The 25,727-nt window shown below is 41.5% G+C and overlaps 1 protein-coding gene and 1 long non-coding RNA gene across 4 annotated transcripts in view; one reads left to right on the forward strand and one right to left on the reverse strand.

The window, feature by feature from the left end:
• LOC137320722 (uncharacterized) overlaps window positions 1–7,773 on the reverse strand; it is a 35,445-nt gene extending 27,672 nt beyond the window's left edge. Inside the window, exon 1 of the long non-coding RNA XR_010962629.1 lies at window positions 6,948–7,773. This is a non-coding gene — a long non-coding RNA (uncharacterized lncRNA). The remainder of the gene's footprint in view (window positions 1–6,947) is intronic.
• LOC137320704 (fibroblast growth factor receptor-like 1) overlaps window positions 6,709–25,727 on the forward strand; it is a 293,983-nt gene continuing 274,964 nt past the window's right edge. The window contains exons 1-2 of one of the 3 annotated variants that reach the window (XM_067982428.1): window positions 6,709–7,340; window positions 8,643–8,767. In XM_067982428.1, the coding sequence (XP_067838529.1) occupies window positions 8,695–8,767 (73 nt within the window). In that variant the 5' untranslated portion in view covers window positions 6,709–7,340; window positions 8,643–8,694. Of the gene's footprint in view, window positions 7,341–7,765; window positions 7,920–8,642; window positions 8,768–25,727 lie in introns of those variants that run through there. The other 2 variants (XM_067982402.1, XM_067982409.1) reach the window with 2 other exon arrangements.

A 25,727-nucleotide genomic window follows, 5' to 3' on the forward strand; every position in this document is an offset into this window, starting at 1 on the left:
TAATCTTTCCATGAAGTTTTTGGGCAATGCTTTTTCTCCCTCTGACATGCAAGCTGGCAAATTTTCTTTTCACAAATGTCATTTTTAATCATTTTTTTAAAAGAAAAGTATTTAAGATTTCCAACAGTCATATGATGGTAATTAACAGCCTTGACATCAAGCTCCCTCTGGCTGGAAAGTGAAAACAATACTGCTTTTGTTACAGGTACTGAACCATATCATAAATGTAAAATATAAAATAAAATGGCAATGGGAGAAAGAGTTCAGCTGCCTGTTAAGCAAATATATATCCAAGGCCAGTGGTATTAAGTTTTTGTGGAAAAACAACAATAGCTTGAATTTATATAGTGCCTTTAATATAGTAAAACATCCCAAGGTGCTCCACAGGAGCATTATCAGACAAAAATTGACAACCAGCCAAAGAAGGAGACATCAGGACAAGTGACCAAAAGCTTAGTCAAAGAGATAGGTTTTAAGGAGCATCTTAAAGGAGGGGAGAGAGAGGTTGAGAGGCGTAGAGGTTTATGGATGGAATTCCAGAGCTCAGGGCTTAGACTGCTGAAGGCACGGCCGCCAATGGTGGGGTGAAGGCAGTGGGTGATGGACAAAAGGGCAGAATTGGAGGAATGCAGAGTTCTCAGAGGGTTGTAAAGCTGGAGAAGACACAGTCACAGCACATGAATGAAAACATTAGTTAGAAAACCCTGAATCCAATGTAGTAAAATGGAACTTGTCTTATTTAGTCAATGTAAACCAGTGGTACTGGTTATGTTGACTTCAGTCCTTTAAACGATTATTTCATTCCATAGCCAAGCTGTTCCAATACAGCTACAACACTGGCATCTACCCGACAATGTGGAAAATTGCCCAGGTATGTCCTGTCCATAAAAAGCAGGACAAATCCAATCCAGCCAATTACCGCCCCATCAGTCTACTCTCAATCATCAGCAAAGTGATGGAAGGTGTCATCGACAGTGCTACCAAGCGGCACTTACTCACCAATAACCTGCTCACCGATGTTCAGTTTGGGTTCCGCCAGGACCACTCGGCTCCAGACCACATTACAGCCTTGGTCCAAACATGGACAAAAGAGCTGAATTCCAGAGGTGAGGTGAGAGTGACTGTCCTTGACATCAAGGCAGCATTTGACTGAGTGTGGCACCAAGGAGCCCTAGTAAAATTGAACTCAATGGGAATCAGGGGGGAAACTCTCCAGTGGCTGGAGTCATATCTAGCACAAAGGAAGATGGTAGTGGTTGATGGAGGTCAATCTTCTCAGCCCCAGGAAATTGCTGCAGGAGTTCCTCAGGACAGTGTCCTCGGCCCAACCATCTTCAGCTGCTTCATCAATGACCTTCCCTCCATCGCAAGTTCAGAAATGGGGATGTTCGCTGATGATTGCGCAGTGTTCTGTTCCATTCGCAACCCCTCAGATAATGAAGCAGTCCGAGCCTGCATGCAGCAAGACCTGGACAACATCCAGGCTTGGGCTCATAAATGGCAAGTAACATTCGTGCCAGGCAATCACCATCTCCAACAAGAGAGAATCTAACCACCTCCCCTTGACATTCAACGGCATTACCATCGCCGAATCCCCCACCATCAACATCCTGGGGGTCACCATTGACCAGAAACTTAACTGGACCAGCCACATAAATACTGTGGCTACATGAGCAGGTCAGAGGCTGGGTATTCTGCGGTGAGCACTGTGGGAGAACCTTCACCACATGGACTGCAGCGGTTCAAGAAGGCAGCTCACCACCACCTTCTCAAGGGCAATTAGGGATGGGCAATAAATGCTGGCCTCGCCAGCGACGCCCACATCCCATGAACGAATAAAAAAAATGTAAAATGTGCAATATTCAGTAGGGCAGATTGTTTTGGACGGGGTGGGGTGGGGGTAGCTTTAGGAAGGCAGAATAATGACGTCAAAAGGTTATCACTTCGGGATTAGGTTTATTCGACGTTTATTTTATGTTTCACAGTCTGACTTGTTGCAAGAGTTTTGGAGCCTGTTACTCGACACCCGGCTGCTGTTCTATCCTTACACCTGTAGGAGGCGGAGTGTAACCGTCTGCAGATGTTTGCAGGTGTTAATCTCTTCGTGGTTCGGCTGAACAGAAAGAAGGCTCGTGGAAAACTAACCCAGGCTTGTCTGAAACACAGAATAGCTGAGAACGCAAAAGGATGAGCGAGAATATGTTGTGTGTCACTAATCTCCGTATCAGTATACTGGTGACCACTGTGTCAAATTAAGTTGATTCGTCTAATGGTGTGGGTTATTAAAGGTATATTTTGTTTTGCTGCTCTGTTTTATAAATAATTTAACTTGGCTGCGTGAACGATTTGAGTTTGGAATATTACTATACAGAGAAATTTAACTACCCAGGAATTACAAGGGACGCTTTATGTTATATAAATGTATTTGAGTACGTGTTCCTCTCAGTTTGTGTTTCTATATACGTGTCCCTGTGTTTCTATGTTTAATTTATGTATTTACTGTGCATATATTTGAGAGTCTGGGGTTGTTCGTAAGCTATTATGCACGGATCTTTTTGGACGAATTCCTGAGTTAGTATGTTCGCGTAAAGTATGCAAGTGTGTTTGGATGTGTTGTGTGTTTAGATATGTGTCTGGTGTGTTTGGATCAGTGTGCGTTTGGATTTGAGCGTGCTGAGGTGTGTGTGTATGTATGTGTGTGAATATGTTGTGTTTGGATATATGCGTGTTATGAGTTTGGATGTGTTTTTCAATATATGTGTGTTTGAAATGCGCTTGTATCTATTTGAATGTGTGTGAAAGTGTGTGTGCATGCGTGATTGAATGTGTGTTTTTGAACGTGTGTGTTTGTGTGTGAATGTGTGTTTTTTGAATGTGAGTGTGTGTTTGAATATGTTGTGTTTGTGCTTGAATATGTGTGTGTTTGAATGTGTGTGCGTGTTTGTTTCAATGTGTGTGTGTTTAGGTGTGTGCATGCATTGTATGACCCCTCCATGCCCATTAGCTGCTACCAATGCTGTATCACATCTTATGCGCAAGAGAATAAATGCTAGGCAACCCTAGACAAGTTCATTTTGGTCAATTGACAATGTAACAATGAAAGGTTGACGCAAACATATGATTAATGAACATGAGTTTTCGTGTAAAACACAGCTTGTGGCACCTTAACAATGTGTTATTAGAGGGCGGGGTTCGTTTATAATAAGCACATGGAACGTGGCGTTCAGACTGTAATAAATCTAACGTCCTCGGGCTCAGGTGGTTTGGGAAGCACAGTGCTGATGTTTCACGGTGCTGGGTGAAAGTACAATTGACAAAAGGAACTTTAGTTCAGATTTGTTTTCAAATTATTGTATTTATTTGTTCAGTGCTGTGTTACTGACCACGGTGTAGTTGAGAAGAATGGAAAATATAAGGTCATGGTTTCAAGTTCACTCGGTGATTTGACTGTTGCCTCACTAGTAAATGCTCAGATAGGTAATGTTGTCAATGTCGTACATTTCGGTTCAATGGCGATTGAAAAAAAAACCTAACACTGGCCACTGAAAGAAAGTTCTTTATTTAAAAAGGCTATGAAAATTTACCGACTGAAGCAATTTATGATTATGATTATTACTATAACTATTATTTATCACGTTCATACACTGTTATATTTAAACGGAATTATAACATATTAGAAACCAAATTTATATCTAAAGCACCTTCTTGACGCATTTACAATGTAAAAAGCCGAATGTTTAATCTTGATTAATTAAACTGAAGTTTGTTTCATCAGATCTAGGACCTGTTTAATGTGAAGATGTCAGCAACAGGATTATCGATTCTAAATCCCATCATTATAAAAACTACCAGTTATTAACGAGCAACCTAGCATCATCGCATTAGATAGCTGTAGAAGGGAGATTCAGACTAACTTGTACATACAGTACTATAGTATATGTAATATACTAAATGCATAGACTATAACTGTGTATACTTTAATTGTTTATTCTATATTTAACTCATATAAGTATATTCACTATACTATAGTATATCGTTATATATTATATTATAACTGCGCATACTTTAACTGTAACCATAAATATTATACTTGTACTATAAATCTAAATACTATGTCACTATATATATATTTATCCTATCTACTATAACTGTGTATACTATAACTTTATACATTTATATATTTTATTTAAATGTATATTCTATAACCATATATACTATCATGTTATATATTATGTTCAACTCCATATAGTATAATTGTGTATACTATAACCTTATATGTTATACAACTTGTTATATGCATGGAGTATAGCTGCGTACATTATAATTAACTATATAATAGATTTCTTTGTTTGATCATATGAAATATTTTAGTTACAAGCAATATTTTTCAGGTATTAACCCATCGTAACAGCGATTGAACCGGGTTAATCTGGGAGATATCGGAGAGTACACAGGCTGCAGTATTATATAGATGATAACAGACTGGCACCTGTTATATACCGGATAACATGCAGTGTATTATGTACAATATGATTGTCTGGAATATGCCATGTCTTTGACTTCAACCGGGGTTGTTCTACATAATTTTACGGGTTGTACTGACAAAGGCTACAGTGGTTATTTTATAACGGGATTTTTTTTTATTTCTTGGTGCCAGGCACCAGTGCGAATGGCAGCCTCCTGCAATCAAATGATTGAAGTGCTATTGTGTCAGTGTTTTGAACTAGAATGTTACTTTTCTGGACGCGAATGCGAAATAGCAACGATGTATGTTATTAAACAGTAGGCAGCTTCTCAAACGCTTCGCTCTTTCTGAATGCGCCTTTTTTCCGTGTGTAATTCTACTTAAGTCTACCACATTCGCCAGTCCTATTAACAGTGGGTTTGCAACCATTAAACTCATAAAACTAAATGTTTCCACAATTAAATCAGCAAGCCTATCTTTTGCCTGTGAAACAGTACCAGCGAAAAAGGAGCCGGACTGCCAACAATTAACATTAAATGTATGGATTGCTCAGATTCAGCAGGTGTTACTGGGACTCCAGCCTGGGTCTTTCTAGTCACTGTCTAGATATCCGTCTGGTGTTTTATTTTTCAATTCTGAAAATCTAACACATTTGGCAAGTTCACATTTATTCACTGCTGAAATATTTGTCTCAGGCAATGTCGCTATTGAGGATGCGGTCTTATGCTACGGAACACGTTTTTGCTGATATGCTTGAGCTCTCCCCCTTGTGCCTCCTTGTTACAGATGCCTCCAGGGAAAACCTTAAACATTATAGTTTGTTTCACTGGCGCTGTTCGGACAACGCAAACCGCGGAAAGATGAAAATTGTGATTAAAATTCTTAGCTTACTCCCAAACATATTTTTATAATATATTTATTTTCCGAGGGACTCTACGTTTTATTACTTCCACCTGTCAAGATTTAAAACGTTGGGGATTAACAACCCTTGTGAGCAGTATAGAAGACTTGAGTGTCAGGATCAGTACGAAGGAAATTCAGAACTGAAAGAGTTAACTGTCTGTATTTTAGAAGTAGATTTTTTTTTACTCAAAGTAAATAAACTCCTATGAACGCAGCATTGATCAATACATCTTTATATGGGCTGTAATCTACAGAAAATCCGCGATGTACAACATATAGTACTAAATTGTAACTGAGTTATTCATTTTATCCCTCCGGCTTTCCCCTTCTGCACTAAAGGTTTGATTTTTATTTCTATCTTTTCTTCTTTCTGTAATTTAAAATAAGGCGGGGGGAGAGAGTCATCCCGATTGTCAAAATGATCTCTGGGAGGTTCTTTCGAAGAAGCCCATTATAGTTAAACGTTTGCTGGGACAGCGATATTAATAAGAGGAGGTTATATTAGGGACAGGTGGGTAATCTTTAAAACCAACACGAGCACAACCAAATACAAGAAACCATAATGTATCCCCCCTTCCCCCAAACACCGTGTAATGAAAAAGTGCAACGGTAGCTTTGTAAAATACATGTGAACGTAAAACCTTGGAAATAATATTTTAATATTCAATAAAGCCAGGTTAGATTGCTATAATGTAGAGTGTGTATGTGTATGTAAGTCAAACAGCTGCCTCTTCTTTTACTTATAAAGGTCTTTAAAATTATGAAGGGGTTCGGGTAAGGTAGACATAACGAAGATGTTTCCACTGGTGGGGGAGTTCAAAATTAGGGACAATAAATATAAGATAATCACTAATAAACCCAAGAAGGATTCGGGAAAAAAACTTCTTTACTCGGAGTGGTGAGAATGTGGGACTCGCTACTGCATGGAGTAGTTGAGGCAAACAGCATAGATGCATTTAAGGGAAGCTAGATAAGTATATGAGGGAGTGAGGACATGTCCATAGGGTGAGATGAAGGGAGGAGGCTCGTGTGGAGCATAAACACCAGCATAGACCTGTTGGGCTGAATGGCCTGTAAATGACAAGTTTCACAAACAGATTTTATTTCTAATCAACACTTTTTTCTATTTTGTTTCGGATTTATAAACTTGTTCTTGCTTATATTTACAAGGCTGTTCGTTAATCGACGGCCGCAGACCCAGCGTGCCTGTCAGTTACAGCTGGCCCCTGATTGGCTCCAAGTTTGCCTTTCCCTGTACTCGCGGAACACAAAGACCGGCCTCTCGGTTACAACTTGACGTGGTTCTTTTTAAAACAAACACACACTGGAGAGAGAGAAAAAGGGGGGGGGGGGGGGGGAGAGAGAGACGGAAAACTCGAACAGTTGGTAATGCTGCACATCGATTGCTTGGCGGTCATTTTTTTTGGCAAGCTTAGGCTCAAGTTGCAATCCCTCTCCTACAGCTGTCCTTCTTTAAAAAAAAAACTTGAAAGGCGAAGAAGGGAAGGAGCTGCCAATCGGAGAATTCAGGTATTTTTTTTTGACTGACTGGAAGCGATCTACAGGGCCCTTTTCCTACCTTCTCCACTGATAAGCGTTTTCCACCAGACACACACACAGAGAGAGAGAGAGTTCTCTGGCTGCGTTGCAACAAAAAAAAAGATCGCTGTGAGCGCGAAGGAGGCTTGACCTTTACAGTGTAAAAATAAAACGAAATCAGAATTGGAGTGTGCCGGAGATCCTCGTGTGCTGTAGTAAAGGACTGTTCTTTTCCTTAAAGTTCAAAGTTTGATTTCTCCCTCCGCAACGCCAGTGCGGAAGCGTTGGCACCAACTGACGGGGCAAGCACATGTATGGGTTGCCCCTGGATTTAAAATACGTGCGATTGATTTTTTTTCTGCACAATATAAAATGGAAAGTCCATGTCTTAAGCAACACGGGATAGTTCCAGTTCACACATCGGAGATTACAGGTACGTAATAAGAAGTAAATAAGGATAATGCAATGAGAGGTGGATAGACTTGCCCCAAGTTGATTTGTTTATTTATGTCCGTTCAGGCCGGTTTCTTTATTTATAATAAGAAAGAATTTGCATTTATTTAGCGCCTTTCACGACCTCTGGACGTCCCAAAGCGCTTTGCAGCCAACCAAGTACTGATAATGAACCAATGCAGTTTCAATATCGGTTTCTCATCAGTTCACAAGCGCGCACTTGCGACTGAATTTTTAAAATACGCGGATCAGTTGGTGATTGTCCGTATTCCAGCATTTGGAGGCAGCATCCGCCACAAGCCTCACTCACTCACTACCTTCAGACTCTGCGAGCGGGCGATCTGTATCTGTGGACGTGATTAGTTCAGATAATTGTTGATAAGAGTTACCATAGCGGCTGCGTCTACCAATGATCCGCTTTAAAGAAAGGGGTGGGGGTGTTCGAGTTGCCAGCTTGTAATCAGCGGTATAAACAGTAATGTGTTACCGACCATTCCTGAAACTATATAAGACAGAGGCCGCTGCAGCAGCACCCAGTTGCAGTATAATATATATATATGTATGTGTGTTTTGTATGTATTGATTAAGTTGCTTTAGATTTAAAAAAATCCAAATGTTGCAAAAGCAAAAAGTGCTATGCTCCGTTGCATTATCTTTGGAAATGACCAAAATGAAACGACCAGAGCAGTCCGTTCTGCACGTGGGCAATGTGTACAGCCTCTGGCCATCTCTTTTCCCCTGAAGAGCCCATCCTTTCGCCTACTTTGTAACGTGTTTTAGTGCAAATTTGTAACTAATGACAATTGTCTAATTACATGGCATGTTGGCGGCAGTCGTTGCTTTGTTTTGTATCCCCGGGGCACCGAGCGTTAACCAGGAACTAAGTCTAAGGTTTTGAAGAAAGTGAAGGTGTTATCAAATATGGAGCGAAAAATGTTGCGATTTTCTTTAACATTCAGTAAAATTTTGCATTTAAAGCAGATGTTACAGATGTAATCCCAGGTCCCCCCCTCCCCCCCAATGGACAGGTACAGTTGTGTCCTTGCTGTACCGGTGCGAATAAGGATGGGTACGTCTCCCCCCTCCCCAATTTTATTAAACACGACTAACTTTGTGAAACTAGCACACGTTCAGAAAGATGAATTGTGTCGTAAAACGTCACTGTAGCCGGGCTGAAGTGTAAGAACAATTCCTGCCCCCGATATGTGAACCCTGTCATTCTGTATGTGGCTGATATCCTCGCTCACTTCTGAAAAAAAAATCCCCTTTCATTTATTTTCAGCTTGGAAAACGAGAAGAATATAAAGAAAGAATTTCGCTTTGTTTTGCTTTGGATGGGGAAAATGGAATTTCTTCCACTCGCTTTCTTGATTTTGGGAGTCACGGCGCTTTCAGACGGTGCAAGGGGTGAGTACACTTGGGGTTTTTAACTGGGCAAATGACTGGGGTTGAATTATTCTGTGCTTCGGGGAATCTGCCGAGTGTTCCTATCTGGTTGATAGAGTAATACTTCATTTAGTTCCTTTTCTACGTACAATTCCAAGTGACTTGGGGTTAATTCAATGATTTTTGAGTGTGAAATATATATGCTGTCTCGGCCCCACTCCTGCCTAAAAAAAAGTTACACTTTTCAAAGATTCCTAATATTTAACCCGATTAAGAATTGTCTCCTTCCTCTTCTCGCTTACGTCCAGCAGAGACGTCTTTCCAAAGTGGGAAGACTGCTCAAATGGCTTTCTGAGGGTTGGGGGCGTTCTAGCTAGTGTGTAAAAATCATTTAGATTGCCTCCAGTTCTCAAGCCTTAAGGCAGAGAAAACAATTGCATTCCTGGTCGGATAAAGCCGAGCTTCTCTCCCTCGTGTAACCCTTCGCTGGCTTGTGCATTCCCGATAGAAATGCAAACAAACAAATCGATTGGCCTCTCCGCACGCAGCGCAGGCATCGATTTTTGTTTCCCCCTCAACTGGTCGTAATTTTTCCAATGATGAAATCCAGATGCCTTCAATAAATTAAGAAAGTAAGGGATAAGTTTCACACCGGGATGCTGTAGTTGTTATTTCCTGTACCAGCACGTAGAATCAGTGTCATTTCAGCACAGAAGGATCCCATTGAGCCTGAGTCGGAGCTACCACTCCTCTCCTCCCACAGCTCTACTCTTTAGCAATTTCTTTCCAGTACACGATGAATTTTAATACAGGTAACACTTTCTGACTGATCAGAAACCGGGGATTATCCTGCAGAACAATGACAAATATATCTGTGTCGTGTTAACACTTCATATCGACAACGAGTAGCAGTTCACGTTTAAGAAGCTAAGCGGATAATGGGACAGATGGAAAGCAATTCGGATTGAATCTGGTGTGCAAAGATTGATCCCCATATTGGAATTCCACGCTGACCCCATGCACACAGCTACAGAGCGCATTCCACCCAGTCACAGAACTGTGAACATTGAGTGAAAGTTAAACACTGCGATTATTTGAAAAGGAAGAAAGCGAATTTCTAATGAAGATAGGTCCGAGCACACACTATCTATCTATCTATCTGCAGTTGTTTAATTACTGTTGGCTGCAGTTAGAACTGATTCGACATTTCCTAAGTTAAATAAACATCGGATGTGAATTCTGTATTTTTTGTTGATTGCACAGTCTGCCCATTGTATCTGGTTTAAACAAAACTGACAGATAACTAAAAGTAATTATTTAATTGAACGATTTCAATTTGCAGGAAGAATTCCAGCCAATAACTGGAGGCTACTTCCGCAGAGCTTGTAAGAAAAACAAGACATTGGAACTTAATTTTCATTGTGATTCATTATCAATGAGGAGGGGAGGTCAAGTTTGAAGTAGTTTGTTGTAAAATATGATTGTATTTGGTACCGTATATTTATCGTGGTAACAGTAGAGAATGTTTAAATCTTGGCAGAAAAATTAAGCCCCGAAGTTTGTTTTCATTTATGATAATGATTCATTTCACGGAATACTAACAAGATCCTGTGTCTGGTGTCTGTTAGTTAAATAACGAGGAGCAGTGCTTTGGAAGCATTGAATGGGTGGCATTATTGCAACGGGGGAAGGGAAGGACTCTTGCACTTGTGTTGACAGCAATCCTATTCTGTTTTTGGATCTACTCGCACTTGTTCTACACCGGCGGTGTTTTTTTTTTCTCCTGTGAATATCGTAATGCGACGCAAACAGTAATTTCGGACTCAACTTCAGATAGACGGGCAGAAAAATGTTTTTAAAAACTATTCTCTTAAGTTATCCAGCCGGTGTCTTGATACATGCCACAAGGCTGAACGCAGGTTGAATGATTTGACGATTTTCCCCAATATGGTCAGGCGGGAATCTAAATGATTTCCAACTCGAAATCCCAGGAAAGTTGGGGAGGGACCGAGGAATTGGATGGAGTTCCTGTGGGACTTTGCAACTCCTTTCACTGAGGGAAATGAAGATATACTGAAAAAGGGAAAAACATGCAGGGCTGTGGGGAAAGAACAGGGGAGTGGGACTAATTGGATCGCTCCTTCAGGGAGCCCGCACAAGCACGATGGGCCCAATGGCCTCCTCCTGTGCAGTATGATTCTATGATCTGTGTAGAGTTTAAAGCACAATTGAAGCCTGCTTGTTGGGCTGTGAAGCGAATCTTGATATAAGAGAATAGAGGGACGGGGGCTTGAAACTAGACGAATATGATCTGAGGGGAGGGCGTTCCTAAAGGAAAGGGCCGAATGGCCCTTTCCGCTCCAACCTTGCCCATTTATGTTTAGATGGCGTTGTAACCCAGTAACTTGTACACAGCTCGGCTCAGAGTTATCCATTCGTGCAAATGATACAGGTATTTACCAGCCTGATCGAGTTACTTTGAGTTATGAAATCTACCCCTCTTGTGGCCATTAGCGTGTCGTTTTTACACTTTGATTTGCTTCGCTGATGTGTAATTTTTAAGAGGTTCAAGAGAATAGTAACTGTGTTTATTCCGATGACTGCTTTTATCGTATTGCTACAACAGGTTTGGGAGATTGAATCTGCCCCTTTTAAATATTCTCCATTGACCTGGTGTCCGGTGATCGGGGTGCTACGTGGCAGGATGTGCTGATCCCGCCCGGGAATATGTCGGGGCATTGGGGGACAATTAACGGGACAAAAGGGTGAAGGGGGAAGATCATTGGGCTCACGGAGCTGCACATTAGTTGAGATGAGGATGTTACCCGGCAGGTAAAGAAACGTGTTTATCCTGACAATTTTTTGATGGCTGGGGAGCGATAAAGCTCTAAGAAAAGGGCACTACACACAAACACACACAAACAGACCATAAACACATATACACTCACACATATACACACAGACAAATACTCACATACACACACACATTCAGACCATAAACACATATACACTCATACATATACACACATACAGACCATAAATACATACACTCATACATACAAACGCTCACACACATACACAGACAAATACACGCACACACATATAGACAGGCAAATACACATACAAACAGATATACACACACGCAAATACGCGCACACAACGAGAGTCCTAACGATCCGTTGGAGGGAAATCTGTTTTCCTTTGGAATATTTGGAGTTCTAGATGTAAATTGAATTAATGTTGTTTGGAATTGTATCTGAAACAAATATTAGCAAATGCCCCACTGTTACACGTGAGTAAAACTACATAAATCAGAAAACAATGTTAACTTTAGGGTGAAGCAAGCCTGTGTTGTGATATTCTGTGATCGTTTACCAGAGAAACTCCCCGCATAGCGCCGTCTTCCATGACCAATGATTACAAATCCGAATTCTTTATAAAGGCTCCATCTGGAGCCAAGTTAGTGCTGCTGCTGAAAGTGTGTTTAATTCTCAATTTTCCCACCTCAACTGAGCAAACGAAATGCGTTGGGCGGATTGCACAGTGTGACTTAATAAGATGATATTCCCGCGTGTTATACTTGTATTATGTTGCTTTTACATAGAATTACATAGAATTTAAAGCACAGGAACAGGCCATTCGGCCCAACTGGTCTGTGCCGATGTTTATGCTCCACACCAGTCACCTCGGACCCCTCTTCATCTCGCCCTATCTATATATCATAGAATCATAATAGGTACAGTAAGAGAGGAGGCTATTTGGCCCATCCTGCCTGTGCTGGCTCTTTGAAAGAGCTATCCAATTAGTCCCATTCCCCTGCTCTTTCCCCAAAGCCCTGTAAATTGTTTCCCTTCAAGTATTTATCCAATTGCCTTTTGAAAGTTACTATTAAATCTGCTTCCACCGCCCTTTCAGGCAGTGCATTTCAGATCATTACAACTCGCTGCGTAAGAAAAAAGTTTCCTCATGTCCCATCTGGCTCTTTTGCCGATCACCTTAAATCTGTGTCCTCTGGTTACCTATCATTCTACCACTGGAAACAGTTTCTCCTTATTTATTCTATGAAAACCCTTCATGATCTTGAACACCTCTATCAAATCTCCCCTTAACCTTCTTAGTTCTAAGGAGAACAATCCCAGCTTCTCCAGTCTCTCCACAGAACTGAAGTCCCTCATCCCTGGTACCATTCTAGTAAATCTCTTCCCTACCATCTATAAGGCTTTAACATTCTTCCTAAAGTGTGGTGCCCAGAATTGAACACAATACTCCAGCTGAGGCCTAACTAGCATTTTATAAAGGTTTAGCATAACTTCCTTGCTTTTGTACTGTATGTCTCTATTAATATTGATCCCATACACATTTTTAACAGCCTTCTCAACTTGTCCTGTCACCTTCAAAGATTTGAATATGTGCACCCCCACGTCTCTCTGTTCCTGGACCCCCTTTAAAATGTACCATTTAGTTTATATTGCCTCTCCTCATTCTTCCTACCAAAATATATCACCACATTTCTCTGCGTTGAATTTCATCTGCCATGTGTCTGCCCATTTATCAGTCTGTTATTATCCTCCACATTGTTTACTACTTTTCTGAGTTTCATGTCATCTGCAAACTTTGAAATTATACCCTGTCTACCCAAGTCCAGGTCATTAATATGTATGAAAAAAAAGCAGCGGTCCTGATACTTGCCCCCAGGGAACATCACTGTATACTTCCCTCCAGTCTGAAAAACAACCCTTCACCACTTCTCTCTGCTTTCTGTCCCTTAGCCAATTTTGTATCCACACTGCCACTGTCCCTTTAATCCCATGGGCTTTAATTTTGCTAACAAGTCTATTATGTGGTACATTATCAAATGCCTTTTGAAAATCCATATATACATCAACCACACTACCCTCATCAATCCTCTCTGTTACTTCATCAAAGAACTCAATCAAGTTAGTCAAACACCATTTTCCTTTAACTAATCCATGCTGACTTTTATTTATTAGCCCGTACTTTTCCAAGTGCCAATTAATTTTGTCCTAGATTATTGTCTCCTTATATTCCTTTCTCCCTTATGTACTTATCTAGCTTCCCCTTAAATGCATTGATGCTATTCATCTCAACTGCTCCATGTGGTAGCGGTTTACACATTTTAACCACACTCTGGGTGAAGGATTCTCCTGAATTCCCCATTGCATTTATTAGTGACTATCATATTTATGACCCCCAGTTTTGGACTTACCCACAAGTGGAAACATCTTCTCTATGCCTCTTCTCTAGGAGATTATATGGCTGTGGGGTGGGTGGGAAGTTGGGGGGGGGTGGGGTGGGAAGAAGTGTTTAGCCATGATGGTCCAGCCATCATAGTGTGGGGCAGGCTTGTCTTTTCCTGCCCGTCAATTTTGTATGTTCTTATGTCTACCCTATCAAACCCTTTAACAATTTTAAGGAGCTCTATTAGCTCATCCCTCAGTCTTCTCTTTTCTAGAGAAAAGAACCCAGCCTGTTCGGCCTTCCATTGGTTTGGTAAAATGTTCAGAGGGACATCCGTAATTACATGTGCGGCACTTTTTCAAATATACTTCCCTGCACTATAGTGTGGATGACAGTGGTGCACGATTGACTAATAGAAAACAATTCCAGCAGCATGTAGTAGGGCCTGTCATCTGTTGGATTTAACACAATGTCTCTACTCAACGCAACATCTGCACTTTCACAGTTCATTTTGCATTCTGGGAGAAGACTCTAGATAAGGTAGTCTAGGTATTAAGGGATATGGGCCAAAGGCAGGTAGATGGAGTTAGATCACAGATCAGCCATGATCTTATCAAATGGCAGAGCAGGCACAAGGGGCTGAATGGCTTACTTATGTTCCTATGTTCCTATAACTCCAGCTTCAGCAAGAAACCACTCCGACTCTGAGTTGGAAGACAATGGGGCTGCTGGTTTACTCGGAGTAAATCAAGCTCTATTTCTACAGCTGGCATTCTGCTGTCCCTTCACTTTATAATTAGACCCAGTACCTGTATAAGGCAAATCCCTGCTTTTATTTACACAAGCTTCCTGCTTTTCCCATGTTTTGAAAATAGCACTCTGCAATTTGTTCGCTTTACAGTTGGGGCCTCCGATGAATATTGTTGCAGCATATGTACTTGTATTTTGGGGTCCGGTTCTGCCGAGCCTTCAATTAATTTTTTTCTTTGCGAAAGCTCACAAACCTAGAATCATAGAATGGTTACAGCACAGAAGGAGGCCATTCAGCCCATTCAGCCCATGCTGGCTCTTTGTAAGAGCAATCCAGTTAGTCCCATTCCCCCGTTCTGTCCACGTATCCCTGCAATTTTTTTCCTTAAAGCATTTATCCAATTCGTTTTTGAAAGCCAAGATTGAATCTGCTTCCACCACTCTTTCAGGCAGCACATTCCAGATCATAACCACTTGCTGTGGAAAAAAAAAAGTTTTTCTTCATGTCGCCTTTGGTACCTTTGCCAATCATCTTAAATTTTACTGTGTCCTCTGGATCTCGACCCTTCCGCCAATGGGAACAGTTTTTCTTTATTTACTTTATCTAAACCCTTCATGATTTTGAACACTTCTATCAAATCTCCTCTCAACCTCCTCTGCTCTAAGGAGACCTTGAAGATAATTCAGGACAATTCTATGAATCGTTCACATGATTTCATTCCAAAACCGCTTCTCTTTTTCTCTAAGACCCGTTTGGTTCACAAGCAACACCCTCTCTTTAACTGGCGTGTTTACACTCAAGTTTATTACCACTACTGGCTGAAGAGCAGAGGGATTTACATAATTTACTGTCCTGAAAAAAACGGATAGGGAGACACTTTTTTCTTAGCACCTCCCGAGACAACAGACGATGTTTGCAGAGTTTGACTCCCGTTTAGCCAGAACAATACAGTCATTATGGAGTGCAGCCCATCCATTCAACTCGAGATAAAAGCCATCAGTTTTAAAGCATTTTTACAGCCTCTCTCAGCACATGGCTCGTTCCTTAACGGCGGATGCGGCTTGAGGAAATTGTTGTCCCAGCTTTATTCCAATGATTTCTCGAGGAAGTAGATAAGGTTTAATTAACTGGGATCTGATTCCAGGATTTCCCTATCTACGTTTCTCGTCGCTGGTTGTAACTCAATTCCCAATTGTAAAATAACATACTGTGGTTGGAAACATGTGGGTGAAAATGACTATCCGTTTTGTTCATTGCAGAGGTTTCGATCCTCACTATTTCCGAACAGAGACTCCAGTGGCCTCCTTTAGACCACACACACTCACAGGCATTCTCTCTTTCACACAGACACACTCTCTTACTCACACACACTCACATAGACTCTCTTACACACACATGCTCACACATTCTCTTACACACATACACGCACACAGACAATCTTACACGCACATACACTCACACAGACACTCTTGCGCACACATTCTCATACACCCTCACACACAATCTTACTCACACACAGACACTCTCTCTTACACACACGTACACAGACACTCTCTTACACACACATACACAGACAGACACTCTCTTACACACACATACACAGACAGACACTCTCTTACACACACATACACAGACACTCTCTTACACACACATACACAGACAGACACTCTCTTACACACATACACAGACACTCTCTTACACACACATACACAGACAGACACTCTCTTACACACATACACAGACACTCTCTTACACACACACTCTCTTACACGCACATGCACACACAGACACTCTCTTACACGCACACAGACACTCTCTTACACACACACAGACACTCTTACACACATGCACACACAGACACGCTCTCTTACACGCACATGCACACACAGACACTCTCTCTTACACACACACAGACACTCTTACACACATGCACACACAGACACGCTCTCTTACACGCACATGCACACACAGACACTCTCTTACACACACACACAGACACTCTCTCTTACACGCACACACAGACACTCTCTCTTACACACACACACACAGACACTCTCTCTTACACACACACACAGACACTCTCTCTTACACACACACAGACACTCTCTTACACACACACACACAGACACTCTCTTACACACACACAGACACTCTCTTACACACACATACTCACACAGACACTCTCTCTTACACACACATACACATTTAAGGAATCTTACAACACCATGTTATAGTCCAACCGTTTTATTTGATAAAACAGTTGGACTATAACCTGGTGTTGTAAAATTCCTTACATTTGTCAACCCCAGTCCATCACCGGCATCTCCACATCACACACATACACAGACACTCTCTTACACACACATACACACATAGACACTCTCTCTTACACATACACACACACAGACACTCTTACACACACATACACACACAGACACTCTCTTACACACACATACACACACAGACACTCTCTTACACACACATACACATGCACACACAGACACTCTTACACTCACACAAACACTCTCTTACACACACACACACACACACACACACACATATTCTCATCTATCACATTCCCCAGCACCCTGGTTCCTTTGGCTCTATTCAAAGGGATACTAGTGCCCAGCATGCAGAGGGGGAGATGGACATGGTGAGAAGGTGGTGAGGTGGAGTTGATATATCAAAAAGGGACAGGTTTATCAAGCCTACTGGGCGTTTCCTGATCCTAAAACAATTTTTTGTCATAATGTCACCAACGACCCAACATATAATTTGATTATAAATTAAGAAAAGACTAATTACTAGAATTTGCATTGAGCAGATTTTAAGGACCTGTGGTAATTGACATCATCGACCCACATTACAGATGTTCCGTAGAATTTTTGGGGAATTGCTGTTCTAGGAGTTTAGGCTTCCTCCCTAACACTCCACAAATATCATTTGATCAACCAAGTTCTCATGAACTTTTGTTATTGTTACTCTGTATTGGCTAGCGGGGATTTATTTTAAAATACATTCTTATATAAAGAAGGACGTTTATATGAGTTGAAATCTGATGATATTTTGAATAATTCTGGAGTAACAATTGACTCAGACACTTCAAAATGGTACAGCTAAATAGAGAAAGGACCTTTAAGCGGTGCTGCATTCGCCTTTTTTGTTACTAATAGAAAGCAAGTCTCCTCTGCTAATTTATTCAAAAATGACTTTCTATTGGTTGAATGGCAATCGCACAAGTGCAGAGAGTGAGGCAAAAGTCTTGCTGCATTTTATTGGGAATGACAGCACATGGACAGTCGATTTCCTCTAGCCTGCTGTAAAAGTCATGGTTCACCACAATAGTGCTGAGGGGACGTCTGGGCAGAAATATGATACCAGCTCAAATGAATTAACCGAGGAATGCAGATGCCAGCAAACACTAGAAACATGCAAAGGATAGCACGAGTTTGTGAATTCAACTTTTGGGAGCAGTTGCCATGGATTGCACAGTTCTTGTGCGTAAGGAATTTTGTTCTAAGCAGATTTCTACGCGAAGTAAAGCGAGCGTTTGTGATCCCAATAAATAATTTAAAATCTTACGCCTTTCTTTAAAAAAAAGTTCGTCCTTTCGAGTACTTTTAGTTTGTGGTACAGTTCACCAAGTTTGTCACCTCACCTGCAAAGCCGAGTTGAATGGGAATCAACGGCCACTGGTGAGAGAACAGAAGGTGCTGTGTTAATCGGGGTTAAAAGCATCATTAGAGCCGGATGGTGTTGGCGCAATGCATATTTTGCTTCGTTCACAGGGAACTGGGTGGCATGGATAATTAGACCACTGTCCTTTCACCTCGTGGAAATCTGGCTTTAAATCCAGCCTGGTGGACAGATGGGATGAAGGTCTATTTTTCTCTCTCTCTCTCTAGCAGCTGTTTATAGTTCTAACTGAAATGAGATGGGGGCACAGTTTCAATCCAGTTCCTAAGTCCACAGCCCATAACTACTACTACTTTTACACCAGTTGGGGAATCTCACTGAAGCCACCAGCATAGTCAAAGTGAGATTCATATGTTGCAGTAGGGGGTGCTCTTTTCTGAGATGGTGGCTCCACATTCGATCCAACGCTTGTTACACCTGTCACTGACTTTTAAAAGGGGAAAATTATTACATTTCACATCATTGTCATTTCTGAGACTAATTTTTTTTAAAAAAGGGAATCCAGTTTTTCAGAAGCTTGCTGTTGTCTTTTTGGTTCAGTTCTGATGAAATTGGTTAATTCGCAGTGATTCTACTAGGTGGGAGGTTCAGTGTCACAGAAATTTGATGTGTCCCTCAGGGCAAAAAAAGTGATGCCTCCTGCCAGCTGATGGATGCTGAAAGTTAGTTAGGCAAGTCAGTGGGTTGTCCGACCGCTTTACGCAGATGAGTGGGGTAGGGGGGGGGGGGGTGGGGGTGGGGGAGGCAGAGCAGAAAATGTACGACTGAACCAAAAACAAACTTCATGGAGGATCCCAAAACTGGCTAAAATATGGTGGTCAAAGAAAGGAAAGAAAAACCTTGCGTCATTCACGACCTCAGGATGTCCCAAAGCGCTTTACAGCCAATTAAATACTTTTGAAATGTAGCCACTCTTGTAATAGTAGGAAACGCGGCAGCCAATTTGCACACAGCAAGGTCCCACAAACATAAATGTGGTAATGATCAGATGATCATGTTTTATTGATGTTGGTTGATCAGGACATTCGGGAAGACCTCCCCTGCTCTTTGAATTAGTGCCACGCGATCTTTTATATCCACCTGATTTAATTTCTCATCCAAAAGATGGAAAATCTTTAGTGATGGGCAGGTTTTTGTGCTGTGATAGCGACAACACACAATCAGTGCTGGAGCTCTGGGCGAGCTTAAGGGGAGAGGTCAGGTCAGAGGTATAGGCCTGGCCGGCCCTCCACCAAGGGCCTCTGGAATAACAGGTCAGATCCCCTAGCGAGGTTCAACTGCCTTTGCACTTTGATGAGAAAAATATGCTGACCGTCACCAGCTGTTATTTCTGTCACTTTACAAATGAGATGTTGAAATGTAACCTCAGACTTTTGGGCAGGTTTTCTATTTTCCATTCGTTCTACCTGTCAATTAATGTCAAACACGTGCATTTCATAATAAAGAAAGCTTTACTAAACTGACAGTTATACTCAGCAGCCTTTTGTGATGGGGGAAACGCATCTCTTTAGAAACTGTATTTTCTCTGCTGGATTTTGAAGCATAGGAAGTTATTGCAGACAAAAAAAAAATCTTATTCCAGACAGTGTGACTGGGATCTGGCCTGTTAAATCCATCTCACTTTGCAGACAATCCTCTCACCAATTTCACAAACCGGAGGGCAGATGGATACTTTTATCCCTCCAGCTGTTTCAATATTGACTGACAGAAAACATGAAATAGTATTATTGCTAATCTCTGTGCTTAGTGGATTACATAGAGGATACACATACTTTACAGAAAAGACACAATTCATTGACCTCACAACTAATGAGCACACAGAACATAAGAATATAAGAAATAGGAGCAGGAGTAGGCCATTCGGCCCCTCAAGCCTGCTCTGCCATTCAATAAGATCATGGCTGATCTTCAACCTCAACTCCACTTTCCTGCCCAATCCCCATATCCCTTGATTCCCCTAGAGTCCAAAAATCTATCTATCTCAGCCTTGAATATACTCAATGACTGAGCATTCACAGCCCTCTGGGGTAGAGAATTCCAAATGTTCACAACCCTCTGAGTGAAGAAATTTCTCCTCATCTCAGTCCTAAATGTCTGACCCCCTTATCCTGAGACTATGTCCCCTAGTTCTAGACTCTCCAGCTAGGGGAAACATGCTCTCAGCATCTACCCTGTCAATCCCTCTCATAATCTTATATGTTTCAATACGATCGCCTCTCATTCTTCTAAACTCCAGAGAGTATTTTTTTTTATTCGTTCATGGGATGTGGGCGTCACTGGCAAGGCCAGCATTTCTTGTCCATCCCTAATTGCCCTTGAGAAGCTGGTGGTGAGCCGCCTTCTTGAACCGCTGCAGTCCGCGTGATGAAAGTTCTTCCACAGTGCTGTTAGGAAGGGAGTTCCAAGATTTTGACCCAGCAACGATGAAGGAACGGCGATATATTTCCAAGTAGGGATGATGTGTGACTTGGAGGGGAACGTGCAGGTGGTGTTGTTCCCATGTGCCCATTCTACTCAATCTCTCTTCGTAGGCTAACCCTCTCATCCCAGGAATCAATCTAGTGAACCTTCGTTGCACCGCCTCTAAGGCAAGTATATCCTTCCTTAGGTAAGGAGACCAAAACTTCACACAGTGAAGGTGTGGTCTCACCAAAGTCCTGTACAATTGCAGCAAGCATTCCTTACTCTTGTACTCCAACTCCCTTGCAATAAATGCCAACATACCATTTGCCTTCCTAATTTCTTGCTGTACCTGCATGTTTCATATACCAGGACACCCAAGACCCTCTGAACACCAACATTTAATAGTTTCTCAACTTTTAAAAATATTCTGTTTTTCTACTCTTCCTACCAAAGTGAATAACCTCACATTTCCCCACGTTATACTCAATCTGCCACTGTCTCGCCCACTCACTTAATCTGTTGATATCCCTTTGCAGACTCTTTGTGTCCTCCTCACAGCTTACCTTCCCACCTAGCTTTGTATCATTAGCAAACTTGGATACATTACACCCGGTCCGTTCATCTAAGTCATTAATAAAGATTGTAAATAGCTGAGGCCCCAGCATTGATCCTTGTGGCACCCCACTAGTAACAGCCTGCCAACCTGAAAATGACCCATTTATCCCTACTCTCTGTTTTCTGTCTGTTAACCAATCCTCTATCCATGCTAATATATTACCCCCAACCCCATGAGCCCTTATCTTGTGTAACAACATTTTATGTGGCACCTTACCGAATGCTTTTTGAAAATCCAAATATATTACATCTACTGGTTCCCCTTTATCTACCCTGCTAGTTACATCCTCAAAAAACTCTAATAGATTTGTTAAACACAATTTCCCTTTCATAAAACTATGCTGACTCTGCCTAATCATATTATGATTTTCTAAGTGCCCTGTTATCACTTCTTTAATAATGGATTCCAGCATTTTTCCGACGACTGATATCAGGCTAACTGGCCTGTAGTTCTGTTTTCACTCTCCCTCCTCTCTTGAATAGGACAAAACAATGATGTCAGGCATGATGTGGGTGGCTTATTGTCTGCATACCACTGCTCTCTGGTGTGTACCTCATTTCTACAAAAGATTTGAGTATTAAAAAAAAAGTCTTTTTATGCCATTATATATTTTTTATTTACTTGGAGGATGATTTCCTCCGTTAGTTATTTGTGCCTCAATCATAACCTTTATCCCTCCACATTGCCTCCTGTTTAAAAAACCTTCTTTAAAAAAAAAACCTCCTCTGATCCTGCTTTTAGCACAACCTCCTAACTTCTTCCATGCCATCCCCTTCATTCCTGCACCTTTCCTATAGCATTCCCTGTGTACAGAAAGAGATGCGGGAATGCTATTGAAATGCAGGTTGTTGCTGTTCTGCTTGTGGTTACATTTTCAGCACGAGTGGCAAACAGAGGAGCTTGTCCCCCTCAGTCCTTTGTCAATATTGGCTGAAGTTGGTGTTGTGAATATAATGTGAAAGTTTGCAGGTGATCTGCATAATATTGGATCAGTCAAAATTGAAAGGGAAAAATCCCAATGGGACAGAATTTGCTGTCAAAATAACAGTGAGGCTAATGGCGCTCGCCGTTATTTATGCGTAAATGGTACAGCAACTTCAGGCGAGGAGCGTGGTTAAATCCAAATATCCAAAAGGTGGTGTCCAATTTGTGCTGCTCCAATGTTAGCTTCACGAAAACAACATTTCTCTGCCTGCCTCACCATTGACACACATTGAATGTCGTGAAGTTGCTATATTTGCACGGCAGATATGAATTAAACCTGCCGCAAATATTTAAGGTTAGTAATTAGTAGCATAAGTACGCTTTTAATGATGAGATAACTGTTAATTATTGCCAATCAATCTCTCTGGCACTGAAAATTAACTATTTCATGCGTGGAGTCTCCTTCCTTCAGGTTTTAAGCTTTTAGGGCAAATCATTTTAAGCTGTTTGGAAAAAAATTAAATAAAAGATCAAAATGAACAGAAAGAAAACACATCAGGTTTGAATAGTTCATGAAAAATTAAACTCCCTATCCTAACAGTTTGAATAAAAAAAGTAATACCAATGGTTGCTGGATAAAGGCAGCGGCCGTTGAGTGTAATTCACTGGTCTGCACTCCAGACATGTTGTATAATTTAATCTACAAACTGTAAGTGCTATTTCCCTTGAGGAGAAATTTTTTGGCAAGTTTATATTATACAAAACCACTTCAAATAGAAGTGGTTCTGTATGTGTTGGCTGCCGCTGCTTTGGAATTTGCCCTGTTTACATTGCAATATGGCTTTCAGAGTGTTAGCTGGAACACTAAAACAACTGTGCATGGGCAACCTTGTGGATGTACCGGTGTTAAAAATTTGCAAATCACAACACTTGTTCATCTGGCCTGAAGTATAGCAGAATAGCATTGCAGCAGCAGCACTGAGGAATAGGGAAGTACAGGACTGGGAAACGCTACTGTGATCCATCTGACTGGTTCCATAGTTCAAATGAATACCACACTACTTTCGGTCTTATATCTCTCAATTGCCTCTTTCCCCCAAAAATCTGTCCAGCTCCCTCTCGAATTTGCTGACACCGTGTCCAGCTCCCACTCGACACCGTGTCCAGCTCCCTCTCGAATTTGCTGACACCGTGTCCAGCTCCCTCTCGAATTTGCTGACACCGTGTCCAGCTCCCTCTCGAATTTGCTGACACCGTGTCCAGCTCCCTCTCGAATTTGCTGACACCGTGTCCAGCTCCCTCTCGAATTTGCTGACACCGTGTCCAGCTCCCTCTCGAATTTGCTGACACCGTGTCCAGCTCTACTCTCTTCCCAGTCAGCCTTTTCCACATATTCACCATCTTGTGTGAGAAATCGTTAAATTCAAACCTTCAGCTCACTTTCTTTCTTCTGAGCTGAGTCAGTGCCACTTGCTTAGAGTGTATGGTCCAGTGAAACAATTTATTCAGGTTTAGTTTTTATGTGTGTAGATATATATATATATATATGTATATTCAAGATTCTTTGATAAAATAATTTTTAAAATTATATTATCATTATATATGTTCCCAAGAATCTTGAAAACTTTGATTAAAGCCTCCCCTGAGGTTTCTTTTCTCCAGTATAGAATCATTGAAAGGTTACAGCATGGAAGGAGGCCATTCAGCCCATTGAGTCCATGCTGGCTCTATGCAAGAGCAATCCAGCTAGTCCCATTCCCCCGCCCTATCCCCATAGCCCTGTAAATTTTTTACTTTCAAGTACTTATCCAGTTCCATTTTGAAGGCCATGATTGAATCTGCCTCCACCACCCCCTCAGACAGTGCATTCCAGATCATAACCACTCGCTGTGTAAAAACATTTCTCCTCATGTCACCTTTCGTTCTTTTGCCAAACACCTTAAATCTATGTCCTCTGGTTCTTGACCCTTCCGCCAATGGGAACAGTTTCTCCCTATCTACTCTGTCTCGACCCCTCATGATTTTGAATACTTCGATCAAACCTTCTCTCTTCCAAGGAGAACAACCCCAGCTTCTCCAGTCTATCCACGTAACTAAAGTCCCTCATCCCTGGAATCATTCTAGTAAATCTCTTCTGCACCCTCTCTTAGGCCTTCACATCTTTCCTAAAGTGTGGTGCCCAGAACTGGACACAATACTCCAGTTGTGGTTGAACCAATGTGTTATAAAGGTTCATCATGACTTCCTTACTTTTGTACTCTATGCCTCTATTTATAAAGCCCAGGATCCCATGTGCTTTTTTAACCGCTTTCTTAACCTGCCCTGCCACCTTCAACGATTTGTGCACATATACCCCCAGATCTCTCTGTTCTTGTATCCCTTTTAGAATTGTGCCCTCTAGTTTATATTACCTCTCCTCGTTCTTCCTACCGAAATGTATCACTTCGCATTTTTCTGCGTTAAATTTTATCTGCCCCGTGTCCGCCCATGCCAGCAGTCTGTCTATATCCTCTTGAAGTCTATCACTATCCTCCTCACCGTTTACTACCCTTCCGAGTTTTGTGTCAACAGCAAATTTTGAAATTTTGCCAAGTCATTAATATATATCAAGAAAAGCAGTGGTCCCAGTACTGACCCCTGGGGAACACCACTGTACACCTCCCTCCAGTCCGAAAAACAACCGTTCACCACTACTCTCTGTTTCCTCTCACTTAGCCAATTCTGTATCCATGTTGCTACTGCCCCCTTTATTCCATGGGCCACAATCTTGATGATAAGTCTACCATGCGGCACTTTATCAAATGCCTTTTGAAAGTCCATATACACCACATCAACTGCATTGTCGTCTTCTACCCTCTCTGTTACCTCATCAAAAAACTCTATCAAGTTAGTTAAAAACGATTTGTCTTTTACAAATCCGTGCTGGTTTTCCCAATCAATCCACACTCATCCAAGTGACTGTTAACTCTGTCCCAGATTATCGTTTCCCAAAGTTTCCCTACCACCGAGGTTAAACTGGCCTATAGTTGCTGGGTTTATCCTTACACCCTTTTTTGTATAAACATGTATAAATGTCCCCACCTTATTTAATCTCCCCTTGTAGCTCAGGTGCCTAATGCCATAATTTATATTTTCTCCAAAACCAGACCATCCCGACTGTAGTATGTTGACCAGGATTGTGAACAGTTTTCAAACTAGGGCCAAAACGGTTCTCACTCTTAACCCCTTTGATTTAATTTCAAAACACCAAGATTTTGTTTGGATTGTTCACTGTTATCACAGACAATAGTGGTGATTTCAGTGAGTTACCCATCAATATCCTCAGATCCCTCACATGTTTTGCAGCCTACAGTCTATTATTGTTCACTTTTTATAATCCTATAGAGCCATGG

This window comes from Heptranchias perlo, chromosome 1 (genome assembly GCF_035084215.1).
Source record: "Heptranchias perlo isolate sHepPer1 chromosome 1, sHepPer1.hap1, whole genome shotgun sequence".
NCBI classification, from domain to species: domain Eukaryota; kingdom Metazoa; phylum Chordata; class Chondrichthyes; order Hexanchiformes; family Hexanchidae; genus Heptranchias; species Heptranchias perlo.